General features: G+C 39.8%; 1 protein-coding gene across 1 annotated transcript in view; it reads left to right on the top strand.

Annotated features, from left to right (window-relative positions):
- GALNTL6 (polypeptide N-acetylgalactosaminyltransferase like 6) overlaps positions 1-23,478 on the top strand; it is a 1,485,023-nt gene that overhangs the window by 597,911 nt on the left and 863,634 nt on the right. Inside the window, exon 3 of the mRNA XM_069576771.1 lies at positions 3,664-3,802. Within this exon, the coding sequence (XP_069432872.1) occupies positions 3,664-3,802 (139 nt within the window). The remainder of the gene's footprint in view (positions 1-3,663; positions 3,803-23,478) is intronic.

The raw sequence follows: 23,478 nt of genomic DNA, 5'->3' as shown, positions 1-23,478 counted from the left end.
AATAATTTTTAAAATACTACACAGCTTTCTTGGGCTGAAGTGATCACAAGAACATACTGATACTGGTATATTCCAGCTACTTACTTCTGAACTGTGGTGTTGGAGAAGACTCTTGAGAGTCCCTTGGATAGCAAGGAGATCCAACCAGTCCATCCTAAAGGAAATCAGTTCTGAATATTCATTGGGAAGACTGATGCTGAAGCTGAAACTCTAATACTTTGGCCACCTGATGCAAAGAACTGACTCATTTGAAAAGACCCTGATGCTGGGAAAGATTGAAGGCAGGAGGAGAAGGGGACGACAGAGGATGAGATGGTTGGATCACATCACCGACTCCGTGGACATGAGTATGAGTAAACTCCAGGAGTTGGTGATGGACAGGGAGGCCTGCCGTGCTGCAGTCCATGGGGTCATGAAGAGTCAGACACAACTGAGTGACTGAACTGAACTGAGCTGAACATTGTTTAAAAACAGCAATGGAGAAAAGTGTTATTTAAATATTGATTTCATATACAGAAAGTGAAATGTTGTTAACTTGCTTGACAGTTTCTTGTTTCTCTATCAATTTTAAATTGAGATAGCAGGGACTCAGATAGCTCTGCTTCTTTGTAACTTTTTTAGTGGTTGCCTAGTCTGTGCAGCGCATTTACAGCTAATGCAACTCCACTTATAAATAAAACTACAGCATTTTAAGAGGAGTGTTATACCTTAAAATCATAAAATGATCCTAATTTTTAATTCCTTTCTCCTATGTCTTGTATCATTGCTGTCCTCTGTTCCACTTTTCATAAGCATATGTGTGTCTATATAATGAACACAGAAATAATATAATATATAAACATATATAATCTATTACATTGCTAATATTCTACTTTGAACCAACTTCTATTAAGAATAAGAAAAATGAAAAGGCTTTATTTTTTATTTTACCTTCCTTTATTCTTTCTTCAATACTCTTGCTTTATGTAGATCCACGTTTATAACCTATATCATTGTCTTTCTCCTTATGGATCTTTTTAATGCTTCTCACAAGGCAGGTCTAATAGCAACAAATTCCTCCAATGTTTGTTTGTCTGAGATGGCCTTTATTTCTCCTTTATTTGAAGGGTGGTTTCACGGAGGATAGCGTTCTAGGTGGGTAGGGTTTTTTTTTTATCAATTCTGTAATTGTCAATATAATATTTCACTCCACTCTCTTCTTGCTTCTGTGGCTTCTGGAGAGAAGTTGGATAAAAGTTTATTTTTGTTCCTCTATAGGTTAAGAAGCTGTTCCTCTTGTTTTCTTTCAAGATTTTTTCTTTATCTTTGATTTTCTTTATTTTGAAAATGATATGCTTCAGTGTAGTGTTTTGGTAATTGGCCTGCAAGGTGTACCCTGATCTTCGAGGATTTATGGTTTGGAGTCTGATATTCATTCAGGGAAATTCTCTGTCATTGTTTTTTCAGATATTATCAGGTATCAATTTTCTCTCTTCTCCTGTTTGCATTGTATGTGCACATGTTTATATGGCCCATCTGTTCTTGCATGCTGTCTACTTTATCCATTAGATCCTTAGCATATTAATCATAGTTGTTTTCACCTCCTGGCCTGGTCATTCCACAATTCTTGCCATGTCTCATTGTGATGCTTGTTGTTGTTCAATCTTGAGTCATGTCCAACTCTTGGCAATGCTATGGATTGCACAGCACTCCAGGCTCCCATGTCCTCCACTGTCTCCCAGAGTTTGCTCAAATTCATATCCATTGAGTCGGTGATGCCATCCAACCATCTCATCCTCTGCTGCCTCCTTCTCTTCCTGCCTACAATCTTTCCCAGCATCAGTGTCTTTTCTAATGAGTCATCTCTTCCCATCAGGTGGCCAAAGTATTGGAGCTTCAGCTTCAGCATCAGTCCTTCCCTTGAATATTCAGGGTTCCTTCCTTTAGGATTGACTATTTTGATCTCTGATGAAACATGGTCCACTGGGATAGGGAATGTCAAACCATTTCAATATTCTGGCCTCAAGAAGCTCAATTCTGATGCTTACTTTCTTTAAATTGTGATTTTATTTTATTTATTTATTTATTTATTTGCCTTTTTGGCATGTCCTGTGATTTTTCTTTGTTTTCCTTGAAAGTTGGATGTGATATACTTGGTAAAAGAAACTGCTATAAACATGCCTTTCATGATGTGATGTAGAGGTGTGTGGGAGGGCATTCAGGATTTTCCTCCCCACTTTGGTTGGGCAGGATATTTACCATGGGATCAAGTCAGGAATTCCCTTCTCTTAGGTCCGTTATGCTCAACAGGATACACCTGAGCAGGTGGTCTCTGGTTAACTAGGTTCCCCAGAGGGCAGGCCTTGTTGATGGGAAGAACCAGGCATACTTCAAAATGGTTTCTTCTATCTTCCTTCTGACAAGAACACAAGAGAATTTTTCTCTGATATCTACTCTGTGAGCTTTGTTGAGCTCCTGGAGATAAATAGCACAATAAAAATGGAGCCTCTCTTTGACTGAATCCTTGGAGACCTTTTACCTCTCAGGCTTGCCTGCTCTGAGTCTCCACCAATTTGTCAATTACAGTTCAGACTTCCTACCCTGGACAACTGGTTCCTGGCATTTCTGCTCAAGAATTCTTGCTCTGGTAAGCCTGGGCTCCTGTTTCCCCCATCTGTCTCTCCTGTCCTGTGTCTACTCCTTTCTTCTGCATCCAAGAAGTGTTGTTGAGTCTGTTCAGCTTCTTATCTGCTGTTAAGACAGAAAGGAACTTTCCAAGCTCCTTCCAGGCCAAACCAGAAAACAGAAGCCTTAGATTTAAATGAAATGAACCTAGAAAATATTTACAACACAGATTCTTAATAAAGCTTTAGCAAACATAATATGTAAATTTCTCTTAAACGCAGATTGTCTTGTAAAATCTATGAAAATCTGTTTCAAAATGTAAGAAATACAGATGATAAATATATGTAAATTAATTTTGTTATTATTTGACAGAAGGGAAATTAAAGTTTGAATAATCTGTATTTTTACCAGCAAATTTCAAAATATTCTATAATGCTTCTGGTGATGTTAGAAAACAATCTACTAACTCTAAAGATATTCTGGCAACTTTATTTGCAGGAATTATCCCCCCCTTCCAAGTATACATATCTAGGAATCTTAAGCAAGCCAATATGTTTATTAAGATTACTTACAAAATAGAAAGTTGAAAATAACCTAGAAATATACTTTGATCAAATACTACAAATTGAAAGGCCATGGAATAATATCAACCATCAGAAGTAAATGAAGTAATGCCTTTTTTTATTCAGTTATGTTTGATAAAATCAAATTATAAGGCAGTATGTATATTATCAGTGTGTATATTATCAGGCAGTATATGTATATTATACATATCAGATATGTATATATCTGCATAGAAATGTATAAGCTCTTAGCTGTGGTTTTCGCTGAGAGGTGAGATTGTACTTTTTACTTCTGTGTTGCTTACTTTTTATTATGACTATGTTTCATTTCTCTAAATGAAATAAAATGATGATTTGATAAAATCTTGCTGCTGGAGTGTCTCTGGAGCCTAATAACAAGAGAGACTAAAGAAACACATTCACATCCTATTATCTGCTCTAGAAGTGGAAATGGTTTTTAGGTAGACACTAATCCCTTTTTCTTTTCTCCTGATAGGGAAAGGTGAACATGGAAAACCTTACCCCCTCACTGAGGAAGACCACGATGACTCAGCTTACAGGGAAAATGGTTTCAACATTTTCGTCAGCAACAACATTGCTCTAGAAAGGTCCCTGCCAGATATCCGGCACGCCAAGTAAGTCTCCACTCGCCCATGTGCAGGGTGGTGTCCCTTGTCTCTTTTGATTCATTATGTTCCATGTATATAATGGTGAGTTATACAATTAAAAACTTTACCTATTAATTTTATAGAAGCCATTTATATTCCATTATTTTATATATGCTTTTGGGTTTAGGGGGTTTTATTGAGGTGGCACCCCACTCCAGTACTCTTGCCTGGAAAATCCGATGGATGGAGGAGCCTGGTAGGCTGCAGTCCATGGAGTCGCTAAGAGTCAGACACGACTGAGCGACTTCACTTTCACTTTTCACTTTCACACATTGGAGAAGGAAATGGCAACCCACTCCAGTGTTCTTGCCTGGAGAATCCCAGGGATGGAGGAGCCTGGTGGGCTGCCATCTATGGGGTCGCACAGAGTCGGACACGACTGAAGTGACTTAGCAGCAGCAGCAGCAGAGAATTTACAATGTTGTGTTAGCTTCAGATGTGTGTGTATGTATATATGACTGAATTACTTTGCTGTGACATCATGGAATTGAGTTTGAGCAAACTCCAGGAGACAGTGAATGACAGAGAAGTCTAATGTGCTAGAGTCCATGGGGTCTGAAAACAGTCAGACATGACTCAGCAACTAAACAACAAATGGTCTATATATATACGTATAGCTTCAGATGGATAGCATATATTTATATGACGAGTTACTTTGCTATACATCTATATATATACATCTATCTATCTGTATACTATTTTTCAGATTCTTTTTCTTAACGAAACTTATAGTTACCAAAGGGGAAAGAGTGTAGAGGGATAAATTAGGAGTTAGTGCTATATACATTACCATATATAAAACAGACAAACAACGTAATCTTAGGTATTTTTTATTTAACCTGAAACAGCCTCTAAAATTCCAAAAGATTAACTCTTGATGCTCAGAAGCTTAATACCCATTTTCATTATTGAGTCAGTGGTATGATCTACATTTAAATTGAAATGTTTTCAGATGACATCTGTACCTTTGCCTTTGATCACATAGATTATGAAGTGCTCATTTTTCTTAGGGATTAGTGCTGTTAGAACTGTCTGCCTGTGCATGCCTTGGACTGACTGCATTCTCATGTCAGCTGTTATCAGGCCATTATTGTTACATTTTTTATAGAAAATGCCTGAAGTGAACACATCCATCATCTCAAGGGAATGGTTGGTTACTCCCATCACTTAGGAATTGCTTGTGGCTTGTCAGCTGAACAGTGCATTCAGCTTTTACTGAATTGAAGCTAAATGTTAGAATCTGAATGGAAACAAGAAGACTATTACCTACAGTTGGAGGAAAGCCTCCTTTCTGTCCACCCTTGGCTAATCCTGACCTTGCTTAGTGTACCTTTTTTCTCAGTGCAATTCAGTTCAGTAGCTCAGTCGTATCCGACTCTGTGACCCCATGAATGGCAGCACGCCAGGCCTCCGTGTCCATCATCAATTCCCGGAGTTCACTCAGACTCACATCCATCGAGTCGGTGATGCCATCCAGCCATCTCATCCTCTGTCATCCCCTTTTCTTCCTGCCCCCAATCCCTCCCAGCATCAGAGTCTTTTCCAGTGAGTCAACTCTTTGCATGAGGTGGTCAAAGTACTACTGGAGTTTCAGCTTTAGCATCAGTTCTTCCAACGAATACCCAGGGCTGATCTCCTTTAGAATGGACTGGTTGGATCTCCTTGCAGTGCAAGGGACTCTCAAGAGTCTTCTCCAACACCACAGTTCAAAAGCATCAATTCTTCGGTGCTCAGCTTTCTTCACAGTCCAACTCTCACATCCATACATGACCACTGGAAAAACCATAGCCTTGACTACACTGACCTTTCTTGGCAAAGTAATGTCTCTGCTTTTCAATATGCTGTCTAGGTTGGTCATAACTTTTCTTCCACGGAGTAAGCGTCTTTTAATTTCATGGCTGCAGTCACCATCTACAGTGATTTTGGAGCCCCCCAAAAATAAAGTCTGCCACTGATTCCACTGTTTCCCCATCTATTTCCCATGAAGTGATGGGACCAGATGCCATGATCTTCGTTTTCTGAATGCTGAGCTTTAAGCCAACATTTTCACTCTTTTCTTTTACTTTCATCGAGGGGTTTTTAGTTCCTCTTCACTTTCTGCCATAAGGGTGGTATCATCTGCATATTTGAGGTTATTGATATTTCTTCCAGCAATCTTAATTCCAGCTTGTGCTTCTTCCAGCCCAGCATTTCTCATAATGTACTCTGCATATAAGCTAAATAAGCAGGGTGACAATATACAGCCTTGACATACTCCTTTTCCTATTTGGAACCAGTCTGTTTTTCCATGTCCAGTTCTAACTGTTGCTTCCTGACCTGCATACAGATTTCTCAAGAGGGAGGTCAGGTGGTCTGGTATTCCCATCTCTCTCAGAATTTTCCCCAGTTTATTGTGATCCACACAGTCAAAGGCTTTGGCATTGTCAATAAAGCAGAAACAGATGTTTTTCTGGAAATCCCTTGCTTTTTCCTTGATCCAGCGGATATTGGCAATTTGATCTCTGGATCCTCTGCCTTTTCTAAAACCAGCTTGAACATCTGGAAATTCACGGTTCATGTACTGCTGAAGCCTGGCTTGGAGATTTTTGAGCCTTTCTTTACTACCGTGTGAGATGAGTGCAATTGTGCAGTAGTTTGAGCATTCTTTGGCATTGCCTTTCTTTGGGATTGGAATGAAAACTGACCTTTTCCAGTCCTGTAGCCACTCCTGAGTGTTCCAAATTTGGTGGCATATTGAGTATAGCACTTTCACAGCATCATCTTTCAGGATTTGAAATAGCTCAACTGGAATTCCATCACCTCCACTAGCTGAGTTCATAGTGATGCTTTCTAAGGCCCACTTAACTTCACATTCCAGGATGTCTAGCTCTAGATGAGTGATCATACCATCGTGATTATCTGGGTTGTGAAGATCTTTTTTGTACACTTCTTTTGTGTATTCTTGCCACCTCTTCTGCTTCTGTTATGTCCAGACCATTTCTGTCCTTTATCGAGCCCATCTTTGCATGAAATGTTCCCTGGTATCTCTAATTTTCCTGAAGAGATCTCTAGTCTTCCCCATTCTGTTGTTTTCCTCTATTTCTTTGCATTGATTGTAGAGGAAGGCTTTATTATCTCTTCTTCCTATTCTTTGGAACTCTGCATTCAGATGCTTATATCTTTCCTTTTCCCCTTTGCTTTTCGCTTCTCTTTTTTTCACAGCTATTTGTAAGGCCTCCCCAGAAAGCCATTTTGCTTTTTTGCATTTCTTTTCCATGGGGATGATCTTGATCCCTGTCTGCTGTACAATGTCACGAACCTCATTCCATAGTTCATCAGGCACTCTATCTATCAGATCTAGTCCCTTAAATCTCTATCTCACTTCCACTTTTTTAATTTAGGTCATACATGAATGGTCTAGCAGTTTTCCCTACTTTCTTCAATTTGAGTCTGAATTTGGCAATACGGAGTTTATGATCTGAGCCACAGTCAGCTCCTGGTCTTGTTTTGTTGACTGTATAGAGCTTCTCCATCTTTGGCTGCAAAGAATATAATCAATCTGATTTCGGTGTTGACCATCTGGTGATGTCCATGTGTAGAGTCTTCTCTTGTGTTGTTGGAAGAGGGTGTTTGCTATGACCAGTGCATTTTCTTGGCAAAACTGTATTAGCCTTTACCCTGCTTCATTCCACATTCCAAGGCCAAATTTGCCTGTTACTCCAGGTGTTTCTTGAGTTCCTACTTTTGCATTCCAGTCCCCTATAATGAAAAGGACAGCTTTTTGGGATGTTAGTTCTAAAAGAGTGCTGTGCACTCTTGTAGATCTTCATAGGACAGTTCCACTTCAGCTTCTTTAGCGTTACTGGTTGGGACATAGACTTGGATAACTGTGATATTGAATGGTTTGCCTTGGAAACAAACAGAGATCATTCTGTCATTTTTGAGATTGTATCCAAGTACTGCATTTTGGACTCTTTTGTTGACCATGATGGCTACTGCATTTCTTCTGAGGGATTCCTGCCCGCAGTAGTAGATATGATGGTCATCTGAGTTAAATTCACCCATTCCACCCACCCATCCACCCATTTATCTGAGCTCACTGATTCCTAGAATGTCAATGTTCACCCTTGCCATCTCCTGTTTGACCACTTCCAATTTGCCTTGATTCATGGACCTGACATTCCAGGTTCCTATGCAATACTGCTCTTTACAGCATCAGACCTTGCTTCTATCACCAGTCACATCCACTGCTGGGTATTGTTTTTGCTTTGGCTCCATCCTTTCATTCTTTGTGGAGTTATTTCTCCACTGATCTCCAGTAGCATATTGGGCACCTACTGACCTGGGGAGTTCCTCTTTCAGTATGCTATCATTTTGCCTTTTCATACTGTTCATTGGGTTCTCGAGGCAAGAATACTGAAGTGGTTTGCCATTCCCTTCTCCAGTGGACCACATTCTGTCAGACCTCTCCACCATGACCCGCCCGTCTTGGGTTGCCCCGCAGGCATGGCTTAGTTTCATTGAGTTAGACAAGGCTGTGGTCCTAGTGTGATTAGATTGACTAGTTTTCTGTGGTTATGGTTTCAGTGTGTCTGCCCTCTGATGCCCTCTTACAACATCTACCATCTTACTTGGGTTTCTCTTACCTTGGGCATGGAGTATCTCTTCACGGCTGCTCCAGCAAAGTGCAGCCACTGCTCCTTACCTTGGGTGAGGGGTATCTCCTCACCACCGCCCTTCCTGACCTTGAATGTGGAATAGCTCCTCTAGGCCCTCCTGCGCCCACACAGCCACCACTTCTTGGACGTGGGGTTGCTCCTCCTGGCCGCTGGCCCTGGCCTCGGGCTGGGGGTTGCTCCTCTTGGCTGTTCCTGCACCATCGCAGCCTGGCACTCTCGGCTGCTGCCCCTGACCTCGGATGTGGGGTAGCTCCTTTTGGCCAAGCGTGCCATCGCAGCCCCCCACACTCGTGCACCGTCGCAGCCCCCAGCACTTTTTTCAGTCTGTTATGATTTTCTTTTCTAGCATATGCAATGCCCAAAGTATGCCAAGAACATGAATGTGATCAGAATTTGGAGCAGTGGTATTGTCCTGCATACTTGATGAATCTATCCAACTAATATATTGACCTCAGCATTTCATCCTCCTTTAGAAACACTGGTGTGAAAGAAAGAAAATCAGAGAAGATTAAGGGCATGCTTAGCACTAGGACTCTAAATTAAACCAGTAGCATACATTAAATAAAGCTTTGTGCAAAAGCAGTTAGCCCTTTAGGAACAAAAAATCAGTAAATTCTGATTTAGCCAACTGTTTGTTAGTTGCTTTGCTATATTGTATCTTTATAAATTTTATTTTAAAATATAAAAACTTAACAGTTTTCTACTTCAGTTTTATGTGAATTTACATTTTCTAATATGGTTAACCAAAGGATTCATGTGAAGAAAAAATTAATTTTCCCCTAAACTGAATGCTTTATGTATTGTCTAGCCCTTTTATCTAGCAAAATTATTCCCTTGTCACCTGAAATTATCTATGGTAATTTCTACTGACCAAGAATGTTTCTAGTTATGAGAAATTTTAATACCTAATTGCGCACCATCAAAGATGCATTAAATTGCATTGTTGGCATAATATCCTCAGAGCATAATTTCCATCCACCTCCTCCCCTGCCCCCACACTTCCAATCTTTTTATGTTTATGCAAGTGGAAAAATTTGCAGATGGAAACAGTGTAGAAAATCATTGAAGTCAAAAGAAAGTTGATATTCTCATTCTTTGCATACACTGTATTTTTAGGGTAACTACTACCTTTTGAAAAGAGACATTCCTAGGCAATAATGAGGAACAAAATGGAAAAATGGAAAGCAGGACATTTTGAAAATTTTATCAGAACTACTAAGCTTACAGTATTGGAAGGTAGTTTTTAAATGTTAGGGATAAAGAATGTAGCCAAAACATGCTGTGTGGTGCTATTCTTATTTCCTGAGGCTTGAATGTCTAATAGGACAGTAATCTAGTAAAATAATAACAAAAAGGGAAAACAAACAATGTAAACAAAAGATTGCAGAAGCATGCCAGGCAAACATTAATAGTGAAATACCAGGAGTGCTCATCTCCTTGCTCAGTCCTGTGCCTGACTCTCACCTAGGCAGGAAGGGAGGTGAGATGCCGCCCCTGGTTTTGTCAAGGTACCACCTGCTGGAATCTGGAAACCAAACAAAGTCTTACAGGGATCCCACTGTTTAAAGTCCTGTGCTTTTGACCTTGGCTATGCTTCTCAAAATACAGGGACAGATAACTACAAGAGCACGCAACGCAACTCTATCCTATAAATGTAAAAGCAGCTAGACACAGATTCCAGTGTTTTCAATTCAACAAAGCTATAGGTAATGGACCATAGCTTGTTTGTATGGACAGAATCTATGGAAGAGAATGCAGAATCTGTATGACTTTTCTAGTCAAATAGAACAGGTCTAACAAACCGCCTTTGCAGTCAACCAATTCCAACTACTGGCTGAGTTTATCCAACTACTCAGAGTTTATTTTTTGTATGTCTTAGGATTTTGCAATGCAAAATTTCAGGGAATACTGTCTTGCAATTTTGTTGAACCAGATCTTCATTCCAAAACACATCATTGTGGTTCTCGATCCACTGTTCTACACTATAGATCACTCTCTGTGCTTTGTTCTATTCATGCTATGTTCTCAAAAAAATTCATAATTCTAGGTGTTGTGACATGCATAGTGCACAAATCTAGTGTACTGTGAAGACTAAAACTATTTAGAACATGAATTATAACAGAAATCCCAATCCGGACAGCACTATTATTTGTCCTGTTATTTACTTCTTCACTAGCATAAAACTGAACATATTCTTTGGCATCATTGTTTCATTAAGCCAGTAATCAGTTTAGTTCAGTCACTCAGTCATGTCTGACTCTTTGCGACACCATGGACTGCAGCATGCCAGGCCTCCCTGTCCATCAACAACTCCTGGAGTTCACCCAAACTCATGTCCATCAAGTCAGTGATGCCATCCAACCATCTCATCCTCTGTTGTCCCCTTCTCCTCCTGCCTTCAATCTTTTTCAGCATCAGGGTCTTTTCCAGTGAGTCAGTTCTTTGCATCAAGTGGCCAAAGTATTGGAGCTTCAGCTTCAGCATCAGTCCTTCCAATGAATATCCAGGATTGATTTCCTTTAGGATGGACTGGTTGGATCCCCTTGCAGTCCAAGGGACTCTCAAGAGTCTTCTCCCTCACCACAGTTCAAAAGCATCAATTCTTTGACACTCAGCTTTCTTTATGATCTAACTCTCACATCTATACATGACTACTGGAAAAACCATAGCTTTGACTAGACAGACCTTTGTTGGCAAAGCAATGTCTCTGCTGTTTAATATGCCGTCTAGGTCTGTCATAGCATTTCTTCCAAGAATCAAGCACCTTTTAATTTCACGGCTGCAGTCACCATCTTCAGTGAATTTGGAGCCCCCCAAAATAAAGTCTGTCACTGTTTCCATTGTTTCCGCATATATTTGCCATCAAGTGATGGGACCAGATGCCATGATCTTCATTTTTTGAATGTTAAGCCAGCTTTTTCACTCTCCTCTTTCATCTCCATCAAGAGGCTCTTTAGTTCCTCTTTGGTTTCTACCAAAAGGGTCATGTAATCTGCGTACCTGAGGTTATTGATATTTCTCCCAGCAATCTTGATTCCACCTTGTGCTTCATCCAGCCTGGCATTTCACATGATGTACTCTGCATATGTTAAATAAGCAGGGTGACAATATACAGCCTTGTTGTACTCCTTCTCCAATTTAAAATCAGTCTGCTTTCCCCATGCCTGGTTCTAACTGTTGCTTCTTGATCTGTACTTGGGATCAATCTGAGAGAAACCTGAGTTTCTCCTGTCATTAGAGCATTTTCCCACTGTATCTAAAGCAATGTCCATAAGAACTTTACTATGAGAGCTTCTGCATGGCATATAGCAGTCACTGGCTGGCCTGGCTTCATTTTACAGACTCCTGTTTCTCTCCACCTGTATGATATAGCAGTATAATCTGCTATATATTGGAGTGTAGCAGATTAACAAATGTTTGACATTTTCAGGTGCATAATGGAGGGCCATATGTGTGTATCGATTCCCCCCAAATGCCTCTCCCATCTAGATTGCCACATAACATTGAGCAGAGTTCCATGTGATACAGTAGGTCCTTGTTGGTTATCCATTTCAAACATAACAGTCTGTCCATGTCCATCCCAAATTCCCTAACTATCCCTTCTCCTGGTCTTTGCCCCCTGGCAACCATATTGCCACCTGTATTTTGATTGTGCATTTCCTTTTTTATTCAGTAATCCATTGGGATGTCACAACTTTACATGGTATAGAACATCTTATTTTGACTCTAAAACATACATTTAGAGTACACAGTACATATAAAATAAGGAAAAAGGCAGTCAAGGAAGGATGACCTGCATAGGAAAGAAACTTATAAACTTATACATGAGTTAATTGTTAGCAAGATAAAATTGAAGAATATTTAAGCAAATATTACTCTCTGTATATGAATGTGTGTGTTAGCAGTTACCACAAGTCTTCCAAACCATGCTAAAATTAATGTATGTAACAAGAAATTACATGTGAGGGAAGAGGAAGTACATCAGATTAGGATACATGGTGTGTTAGTTGCTCAGTCATGTCTGACTCCTTGTGACCCCAGGGACTGTAGCCCACCAGGCTCCTCTGTCCATGGGATTTCCCAAGCAAGAATTCCGGGGTGGGTCGCCATTTCTCCAGAAGTCTTCCTGACCCAGGGATCAAACTCAGGTCTCCTGCATTGCAGGCAGATTCTTTACCATCTGAGCCACCAGAGAACACATATACAGTCAGGAGGTATAATAGGAGAGTTGAGGTCAGCTTTGCAGAGAATTCAGGTAAATGCATCATTGATGTAAGGTTTCATTTCTTCTTGCTGTGATGAAAATATCATGATACACATTCCACGTGCATCCACATTAATTATAGTGCACTTATAATGTGCCTGAGTAGACGAGATATTTTTGAATTAAAGTAGTTCTACTCTGAGGCTTCCCAGATGGCTTAGCAGTAAACAATTCACCTGCCAATGCAGGAGACATGGGTTTGACCTATAGCTCAGGAAGATCCCCTGGAGGAGGGCATGGCAACCCACTGCAGTATTCTTGCCTAGAAAATCGCATAGACAGAGGAGCCTGGCAGGCTCCATGGGGTTGCAAAGAGTCAGACACAACTGAGCGACTGAGCATTCATACATGCATATCGTTCTACTTAATTGTGTCTTTCCGTTTCCTTTAACCTCTATGTCAAGATAAGGAGGTTTTGGCTTCCTGCCTTTGAAAACAAGCAAGATACTGGATTTGAAGAGAAAATTCTGAGAGATCGCATCTCTTGAGAAAACTTAGAGGAATTTTTACAACTTCTTGTCATGGTATCGTAGTGTGATTGCTTTCAGCAGTGTTTGTGTCAGGCTTCCTGTCCTAACTGTGTCCCCCGTATAATTTCAGAACCAGTGGAGAGACTGTCCCAGAAATGGTTTGCAAGTAAACTGTTATCTTTATTACTGACTGGACTTATTGGTGGGTGTGGTTTAGACCTGGGAGAAGTACAATTCCTAACACCAAATTCCAGAAGGAGGTGCATTCAGCCTTCCAGTCACTGACATTGTTGACAACCCCAGGACAATTGTGAGTTTCCCTGGTGGCTCAGTGGTAAAGAATCTGCCTACAATGCAAGAGACCTGGGGTTGATCTCTGGGTCAGGAAGATTCCCCTGAAGGAGGGCATGGCAACCCACTACAGTATTCTTGCCTGAATGATCCCTTGGACAGAGGAGCCTGGTGGACTACGGTCCATGGGGTCGCACAGAGTTGGACACCGCTGAGCACAGATGACAGTGGTAAAGCTTAGAGCCTCAGGGGCAGAAAGAGATGTCTGATCTGTGCACCACAGTGGGTTCCCATGCAGAAAACTGAGGCAGAAGCTGAGCCAAGCATAAGATCCATAACTCTAACTCAGCCATCATGTGACTTTCCTTCTCCCAGAGGGGATGTGTGGGAGGATGGAGAGAGGCTGGATACTTCTCTAACAGCTGGGACCATTTATGGAGGGAAACGGCCTCCCCCTACCCTGGATGACCTGGGCACAGTGTTGATCAATACTTTGTATACAAGAAGAAAGGTCGATTCTCCATATATATGTATTTTGAATAATTTATATGCATAATAATGACTGGAGAGTTAAATATCTTGACTTGGACTGTGATGCTGAGCCAAACAATGGTCATTTTGAGTTTCTACGTACCCAGTTTACTAACAGGGTGCTAGCTGTTTTTCCCTAAGTGAGTGTTTAAGATATTTAAAATTGGTGCCAGGTTTACTATGATCTATTCAGTTATTTCTTTTTCTTCTGATGGTTATCCCTCTGATTCCCTTCCTTTTCCATTCATATCATGAGGAGATAAAATATAAAGAGATCAAGTGAACTACAATTTGAAAATATAAATTGTAAATATAATTAAATTTTGTGAGTCAACTTTGAGTTTATTTTATTGCTGTTTAGGCATTATTCTGACTCTTTGCAATCCCATGGACTGCAGCATGCCAGGCTTCCCTGTCCTTCACTATCTCTCAGAGTTTGCTCAGACTCATGTCCTTTGAGTCAGTGATGCCATCCAACCATCTCATCCTCTATTGTCCCCTTCTCCTCCTGCCCTCAATCTTTCCTAGCATCAGGGTCTGTTAAAATGAGCAGGGTCTTCACATCAGGTGGCCAATATATTGGAGCTTCAGTTTCGACATCAGTCCTTCCAATGAATATTCAGGGTTGACTAGCTTTAGGATTGACTAGCTTGATCTCTTTGCAGTCCAAGGGACTCTCAAGAGTCTTCTTGAGTTTATTAGGAACAATAATTATGTGTGTCCAGTTTACTGTAACTATAGTGCAGTAAATGTGATAGAATGATATTTAATTTCACATGAAATGGAAAAATATGATTTGGCTGCTGTAACTCTGAGCTATTGAATTCTAGAATTTATTCACAGAGACATTTGAGGTTAACCATACAACACTGTGCAAGGATTTTCTTAAAATTTCTGAGATTCAAGGCTACTTAAAAATTGGGGAGTTGTTGACAAATATGTAAGATCAGGTAACCATCACTAAAATTGAGACATCAAACATTTCAGTCACCCCCAAAGTTCCCCATGTCCCCTTTGCAAGAAATCTCCCCTTCCTCTAGCCCTCAACCAGCAGTGATCTGACTTCTGTTCCTAAATTTTTGCGTTTTCCAGAATATTCTACAAATAGAATCATGCAGCATGTAGCTTTTTGAGCCTGGTATCTTTCATTTAGCACAGTGTCTTTGAGATTAATCCCTGTTGTTGCACATATCAGTAGTTTGTCCCTTTATTTCTGAGTAAAATCCTGTCATATGGATTGTTACCTATTCACCAGTCCATGAACATTTGGTCTGCTTCCAGTTTGAGGCTATGATGAATAAAGCTACTGTGAACATTCACATTCAAAAGAAAAACTGAGAAGGCACTGGCTTCCTTTCATGTTTTCATTTGATTTATTCGTGAAGTTGATTGTTTTCTTTCAACAAGTTGACAACTGAATTCTGAAGCAAGTTACACTAAAGGAGTTGTGCCCTCCAATCACATGAAAGTGTTGTCACCAGAGAGGCAGGAAATGTGTCCTTTGAATCAAATGCTACTCTAGCCTAGGGTGTGTCCAAACATGATTGGAAAAAGAAAAAAAAAAAAAAGAACAATTTATCATAAGTAGCATATTGAGAAAGGAATGACCAGGATCAGCAGATAGGAAATAACGTTTCAAAATGGTCATTCGGTTTTGTTTGATTGCACTTCACTTTTTAAACATTAATTTCTATTGGGCTTCTCTGGTGACTCCATGCTAAAGAACATGCCTGCCAGTGCAGGAGATGTGATTCCGATCCCTGATCTTGTAACATCCCCTGGAGAAGGAAATGGCAATCCACGCTAGTATTCTTGCCTGGGAAATCCCATGGATAGGGGAGCCTGAAGGGCTGCAGTCCATGGGGTTGCAAAGAGTCCTATACAACTTCGAAACTGAACAACATAGTTGCTTTTTAAAGTTGTGTTAGCTTCTGCTGTACAGCAAAGTGAATCAGCCGTATGTATACATATATTCCATCTTTACTGAGTTTCCTTCCCATTCAGGTCACCAAGGGACACCAAGTGGGGCTTGCTGCGCTCTGCAGTAGGTTCTCATTAGTTACCTGTTTTATACACAGTATCAATAGTTCGTATTTGTCAATCCCGACCTCCCAATTCATCCCACCCCACTTCCCTCTTGCATCTCCATGTGTTTGTGTCCTAACCCCTCTCTGTGACTCTATTTCTGTCAAAGTGTTATTCAGTTTTGAATAACTGAATAATTACCTGGTGGTTCAGCTGGTAATGTGGGAGACCTGGGTTTGATCCCTGGGTCGGGAAAATCCCCTGGAGAAGGGAACAGCTACCCACTCCAGTATTCTGGCCTGGAGAATTCTATGGACTGTGTAGTCCATGGGGTTGCAAAGAGTAGTACACAACTGAGCGACTTTCATTTTAACTGTAAATTCTGATAGCGGCCTCATGGAAACTAATGTAGCTATTAGCACATTAGTGTGTTTCTAAGGGTCATGAAAGAAAAGCCATGCTAGAATAACAGTGAAAATGCACACAAGGATCTCTTCCACTGAATAAAGCCTGAAAGACATGGCAGAGTTTTTATCAGTGTAACTGACGATGTTACAGTGTTGAAGTGAAATCCTCCAGGGAGAGGAAACAGTTGAAGAGTTGTCAGACATTTAATCTTTGGAGTGAATGACAGCTCACAAAGCAGATGCTTTGAAAGGAGGAAAGAGGAAAACATAGGGCATGGGGTCTGAAAGACTGGCCTTGGGAAAGTTGTGCACACACACAAAAACTTCTAGACATGACCTAAATATGTCTTGTAATTTTTTCGATGTAAATATTGCTCGCAATTGTACATTTGACTCCAAACCGGAGTTCTCAAACTCTAAAACCTAGTTGCTTACTACTGTGTTATCCTGCTTCAAATTATGGTGAAAGTATAAAAGTTGAAATTACAATGATTTGCAATGTATTAGCTTATTAAGATCCGACCAAAATGTACTTGCTTTTTTAATAAAGATTTTTTCTTATGAAAACCATTTTTTAAAGTCTTTATTGAATTTGTTACAATATTGCTTTGATTTTATGTTTTTGATTTTTTGGCCACAGGCACGTGGGAACTTAAGATCCCCAACCAGGGATCACACCCATACCCCCTGCATTGGAATGAGAAGTCTTAATCACTGGTCTACCAGGAAAGTCCCCATAATTACTTTTTTCTTTTACTTATTTTTAATTGGAGGTTAATTGCTTTACAATATTGTGTTGGCTTCTACCATACATCAATATGAATCTGTAATTGCTTTTTAAATTATAGAAAGAAACTAGAAAATCAAGTACAAATTGATGATTGGTCATTATTGTCATTTATGGGACCTTTATTTCAGTCATAAATATATATATATTCATAGGATTGTGTTAATCTTTTAGTCATGTCTGACTCTTTGCAACCCCATGAATTGTAGCTGCCAGGCTCCTCTGTCCATGGGATTTTCCAGTCAAGAACACTGGAGTGGGTTGCCATTCCCTTCTCCAGGGGTTCTCCCCAAAATCCTATATTGCAGGCAGAGTCTTTACCATCTGAGCCATCGGGGAAGACATTCATAGGATTATATTATATGTATTTTTAATTCGAATTGTATGTAATTTTGTTACCCCCAAGTGTTAATATATAAGGCTCCAAATGGAACGCATTTACTAAAAAGACTAATAGGTAAATATGAGATTGCATTACAACATCAGTGATACAGAAAAATCTTACTTAGATAAATGTTAAACTACTGGGTTTGCGTTATGCAGTCATCACTGCAAACTTTCATGGCACTACTGTTAAAGTCAGTCTCTAGAACCAGTGGTAGTTAATGCATCACTAGGAAATACCAATGTGCTTCAGACTCAGGCAGTTATTTCTGTTATGTGTGACCTCGGTAGTAAAGTCAGTATTTCGGATTAGTGTGACTATAAAGTCATCCAAATTTTAAAGTTTCACTGGTAAAGTAGAAAATATTAAGCTCACAGAAAAGCAACTAATTTTTGGAAGTTGACATCAAACTGTATCAGAGTTGATCTTGGAGTCAGTCTTAGGACATTATTGTTTTTCAGCATTTGAATAATGAAAGAGTTACAGTGTTTGGATATGGGAATTTTCCCATAACTGAAAAAAAGAAATGGTGTCATATCCCTTTTTGTTGTTTATTGGCTAAGTTGTAGCCAATTCTCTGTGACCCCCTGGACTGTAGCTCACCAGGCTCCTTGTTCATGGGATTTCCTTGGCAAGAATACTGGAGGACATACCTATTCCCTTCTCCCAAGGGTCTTCCCAACGCAGGGATCAGACCTGAGTATCTGACATCTCCTGCTTGGCAGAGAGATCCTTTACCACTGAGCCACCAGGGAAACCTGTCTTATATCATAGACATAGGATAATATCAGAATTATTAAAATGATGACAGGTAAAGGCCCAAAGCTGTTTATTATAATGATCCCTTCTGTATTGGTCTACTGTTTGATAATGATGTTAAGATAAATAAAAGAAAAAAAAAAAAACAAAGAACAGAGTCTATGTAGATATCCCATGCCTAGTTGCTTGTGTTATATACTTACAAATTAAGATATTCATATAGAAACTTCAGTGTGAAACTCTAAAGTCACAGATGCTTGAAGTACACTCATTTCCTTTTTCCATATGTAAAGATTTTTTTCATAATTTTTATTGGAGTATAATTGATTGACAATGTTGTGTTAGTAAAATATCAACTCCTCCTCCAACCCAGTATCAAACCAGTGACCTAAGGATGACTATACTGGGATCGAAGGAAGTGCTCTCATTTCTTGATTAGCAACTATTGTATATTTCAAAGTTATCTCTAATTTTACAGTCTTTCAAATTAATACAATTTATTTATTTTAAAATGCTCTCTTTTGAAAAATTAATCTCATTTATTTGATACCAGCTTGCCAGATGATTTTAGATGCTCTCATAGGACATTGCAAATACAGAGTATTTAGACTTATTCCACTGTATTTTGGGGCTTCTCTGGTGGCTCCAATGGTAAAGAATATGCTTGCAATGCAAAAGACCCGGGTTCAATCCCTGGGTCAGAAAGATCCTCTGGAGAAGAAAATGGCAACCCACTCCAATATTCTTGCCTGGGAAATCCCATGGACAGAAGAGCCTGGTAAGTTACAATCCACAGGGTCACAAAGAGTTGGGCACAACTGAGCAACGAACACTGTATTTTGAATTGGAAACTTTGGACAGTGACTCCCACTGGAACAACGGCTCCTTGACAATAAAACTTTGATTTTCTTCTATCTTCAGCCCATAATGTAATGTTCACCACATCATAAATAGTAATTATTTGTTAGGTATTGAACCATTTCACACCAGTCAGAATGGCTGCAGTCCAAAAATCTGCAAGCAGTAAATGCTGGAGAGGGTGTGGAGAAAAGGGAACCCTCTTACACTGTTGGTGGGAATGCAAACTAGTACAGCCACTATGGAGAACAGTGTGGAGATTCCTTAAAAAATTAAAAATATACTGCCTTGTGACCCAGCGATCCCACTGCTGGGCATACACACCAAGGAAACCAGAATTGAAAGGGACACATGTACCCCAATGTTCATTGCAGCACTGTTTATAATAGCCAGGACATGGAAACAACCTAGATGTCCATCAGCAGATGAATGGATAAGAAAGCTGTGGTACATATACACAATGGAGTATTACTCAGCCGTTAAAAAGAATAATTTGAATCAGTTCTAATGAGATGGATGAAACTAGAGCCAATTATACAGAGTGAAGTAAGCCAGAAAGAAAAACACCAATACAGTATACTAACACATATATATGGAATTTAGAAAGATGGCAATGATGACCCTGTCTGCGAGACAACAAAAGAGACACAGATGTATAGAACGGACTTTTGGACTCAGAGGGAGAGGGAGAGGGTGGGATGATTTGGGAGAATGGCACTGAAACATGTGTACTATTATGTAAGAAATGAATCGCCAGTCTATGTTCGATACAGGATACAAGATGCTTGGGGCTGGTGCACGGGGATGATCCAGAGAGATGATATGGGGTGGGAGGTGGGAAGGGAGTTCAGGAATGGGAACTCATGTACACCCATGGTGGATTTATGTCAATGTGTGGCAAAACCAATACTTTATTGTAAAGTAAAATTAAAAAAAAATTAAAAATAAATAGATAAATAAACATATATACCTTTTATAAAAAAATAAAAATAAAAATCCAGAGAAAATCCAGAAAAACAAAACAAAAAAATAAGCCATTGTCAGAATCACATCTGTTAAGTTTCAAAGTATGTCCTTTGCTAGCTTAAACTATGATAAAGATGATTAAAACGTTGGCAGAAGTTTGTGAAGCAGAAATAGATTCTCAATTTTAATTCTTTCAAGAAAAATGGAAATTTGATGTAATGATGCATTCTATTCAGTAAGGTTAATCTTAGTATAGGAATTCTAAATTTTTTCCCTCTTTATTATGTTTCCAGGCTTCCCTGGTGGCTCAGACGGTAAAGAATATGCCTTTAGTGCTGGAGACCCAGGTTCAAACCCTGGGTCAGGAAGGTCTCCTGGAGAAGAAAATGACAACCCATTCCAGTATTGTTGCCTGTAGAATTCCATAGACAGAGGGTCCTTGTGGGCTACAGTCCATGGGGGTTGCAAAGAGTCAGACATGACTGAGTGACTAACACTATTATATTTCCACTCATGGCACTTTAATGAGATAAGAGGCGAACATGAACATGTAGTCGCTCAGTCATGTCCGACTCTTTGTGACCCCATGGACTGTGGCCCACCAGGCTCCTCTGTTCATGGTATTTTCCAGGCAATAGTACTGGAGTGGATTGCCATTTCCTTCTCTAAGGGATCTTCCCAAACCAGGGATCGAACCTGGGTCTCCCGCATCAAAGACAGACGCTTTACTGTCTGAGCCACCAGGGATATAAGAGGTAGTGATTAATAATTCAGCTTATTTATTTAAGAAATGTGGAATAATCTGCCATTTTTAAAAAGCTAGCATCAGTGTTAGTGATGAAAGACTGGATACATTGCTCCTGAGATGATAAGGTGAAATGAATATCTGGGCTCACTGCTTCTACTTAACACTGTACTATAGATTATAGTTGAGACAGTTGGGCAAGAAAAAGAGGTAAAGTGATCCAAATTAGAAAAGAAGAGTTAAAACTTCTCTATTGGCAGATGACATAATCTTATATAGAAAACCATAGGGAATCCACTGGGAAAGCTAGCAGAACTAATAAACAGTGTCAGCAAGGTACTCGGGTATAACACCAATACATGAAAATCATTTTATTTTTACACACTTGCAGTGAGTAATCTGAAAATACCTCTAAAGAAAGCAATTCCCCATAAAATCAAAATGAATAAGATATTTAGGAATTGACTGAACAAAGAGATGTAAAACTTACACTTTGAAAACTACAAAACATTGTGGAATGAAAGGGAAGAGATGAAGAAGCATCCCGTATTTGTGAATCAGAAGAGTTAATATTAACTCAGCAGAACACTCAAAGCTGAACTATAGATTGAGAGAAATTCCCGTACAAATCCCAGATGACTTCTCTTTTGAAGCTGGCAAGCTGATTCTGAAACTCATGTGAAATTGCAAGGGACCCAGCAGAGCCAGGACAATCCTGAAGAACGGCAAACAAATGGGATAACACACATTTCCTGATTTCAAATTTATTGCATGTCAACAGTAATCCACACAGTGTAGTATGTGGATAGATAGATACAGATGAACAGAGTATAATTGAGAGTCCAGAAATAGTTCCATATGTCCTGGACAAATTGATTTTTTGACAAGAGTGTCAAAACTATTCAATGTGGAACAAATATTCTTCTAAACAAATGGTATTTGGACAACCAGGAGACCACATGTAAAAGAAAGATGTTGGACCCTTAACTCAGACCACAAAAAAAAGAAAGTGAAAATTGCTCAGTCATGTCCTACTCTTTGTGACCCCATGGACTATACAGTCCATGGAATTCTCCAGGCCAGAATACTGGAGTGGGTAGCCTTTCACTTCTCCAGGGATCTCAGCAACTCAGGAAATGAACCCAGGTCTCCTGCTTTGCAGGCAGATTCTTTACCAACTACCACAGAAGGTGAGCATAAAACATGTCAGTGACCTCAATGTCAGAGCTGAAACTGTAAGACTCAGAAGAAAACACAGAAGTAAACCATCATGACCTATGGTTTGATAAAGGCTTTTCTGATGGCTCAGATTAGGGTAAAGAACCCACCTGCAATGCAGGAAGCACAAGAGAGGGGTTCAATCTCAGGGTCAGGAAGATCCCAGGAGGAGGAAAGAGCAATCCTCTCCAGTATTCTTGCCTGTGAAATCGCATGCATAGAGGAGGCTGGTGCGCTACAGACCATGGGGTTGCAAAAAGTCTGACAGAGCATGTTCTTGCACATCATGCCAAAAGTATAAGGAACAAAAGAAATAGATAAATTGACCTTCATCAAAATTAAATGCATCAAACTTTTATGCTTCAAAGGACACCATCAAGAATGCAAAATGACAACCCAGGGTACTGGAGAAATATTTGCAAATTGTGTGTCTGATAAGAAATTTGTATCTAGAATATGTAAAAACTTATAATTTAATAATAAAAAGACTAATAACTCAGTTAAACTATAGATATATGATCTGAATAGTCATTTCTTCATGAAAGATATGGAAATAGCCAATACATCCATGAAAAATGCTCATTGCCCTTAGTCATCTAGGAAAAAAAAAGAAAAAAATGTTAGTCGATCAGTTGTGTCCAACTCTTTGTGACCCCATCGACTGTAACCCACCAGGCTCCTGTGTCCTTGGAACTCTCCAGGCAAGAGTACTGAAGTGGGTTGTCATTTCCTTCTCCAAGGGATCTTCCTGACCCAGGGATCGAACCCAGGTTTCCTGCACTGCAGGTGGATTCTTTATTGTCTGAGCCACAGGGAAGCCCAGTCATCTGGGAAACACATATCAAAACAAAAATGAGTTACTACTTCACAGCCACTGCGTGTGTGTTTGGTTGCTCAGTGTCATGCACAACACACTGTGACCACATAGACTAGCCTACCAGACTCTCTGTCCATGGGATTCTCCAGGCAAGAAGAGTGGTATGGGTTGCCATTTCCTCCTCCAGAGAATCTTCTTGACCCAGGGGTCAAACCCAAGTCTCTTGTGTCTCCTGCAATGGCAGGCAGATTCTTGACCACTAGCGCCACCTAAGAAGTCAAATAATAAAATGTTGGTGATGATGTGGGGAAAGTAGAACCCTCATACACTGACAGTGGGAGTGTAAAGTAGTGTCAGTGCATTAGAAAATACGCTTGCAGTTCCTCTAACAATTAAACACAGTCACCATATGACCCAGAAATTCTACCACCAAGAATACACCAAAGGGAAATGAAAACATGT

The sequence above is a fragment of the Ovis canadensis genome, chromosome 2, assembly GCF_042477335.2.
Source record: "Ovis canadensis isolate MfBH-ARS-UI-01 breed Bighorn chromosome 2, ARS-UI_OviCan_v2, whole genome shotgun sequence".
In the NCBI taxonomy this organism is placed as follows: domain Eukaryota; kingdom Metazoa; phylum Chordata; class Mammalia; order Artiodactyla; family Bovidae; genus Ovis; species Ovis canadensis.
The sequence above is the reverse complement of the archived record's forward strand: the minus strand, read 5'-3'. Positions and strand labels throughout refer to the sequence as shown.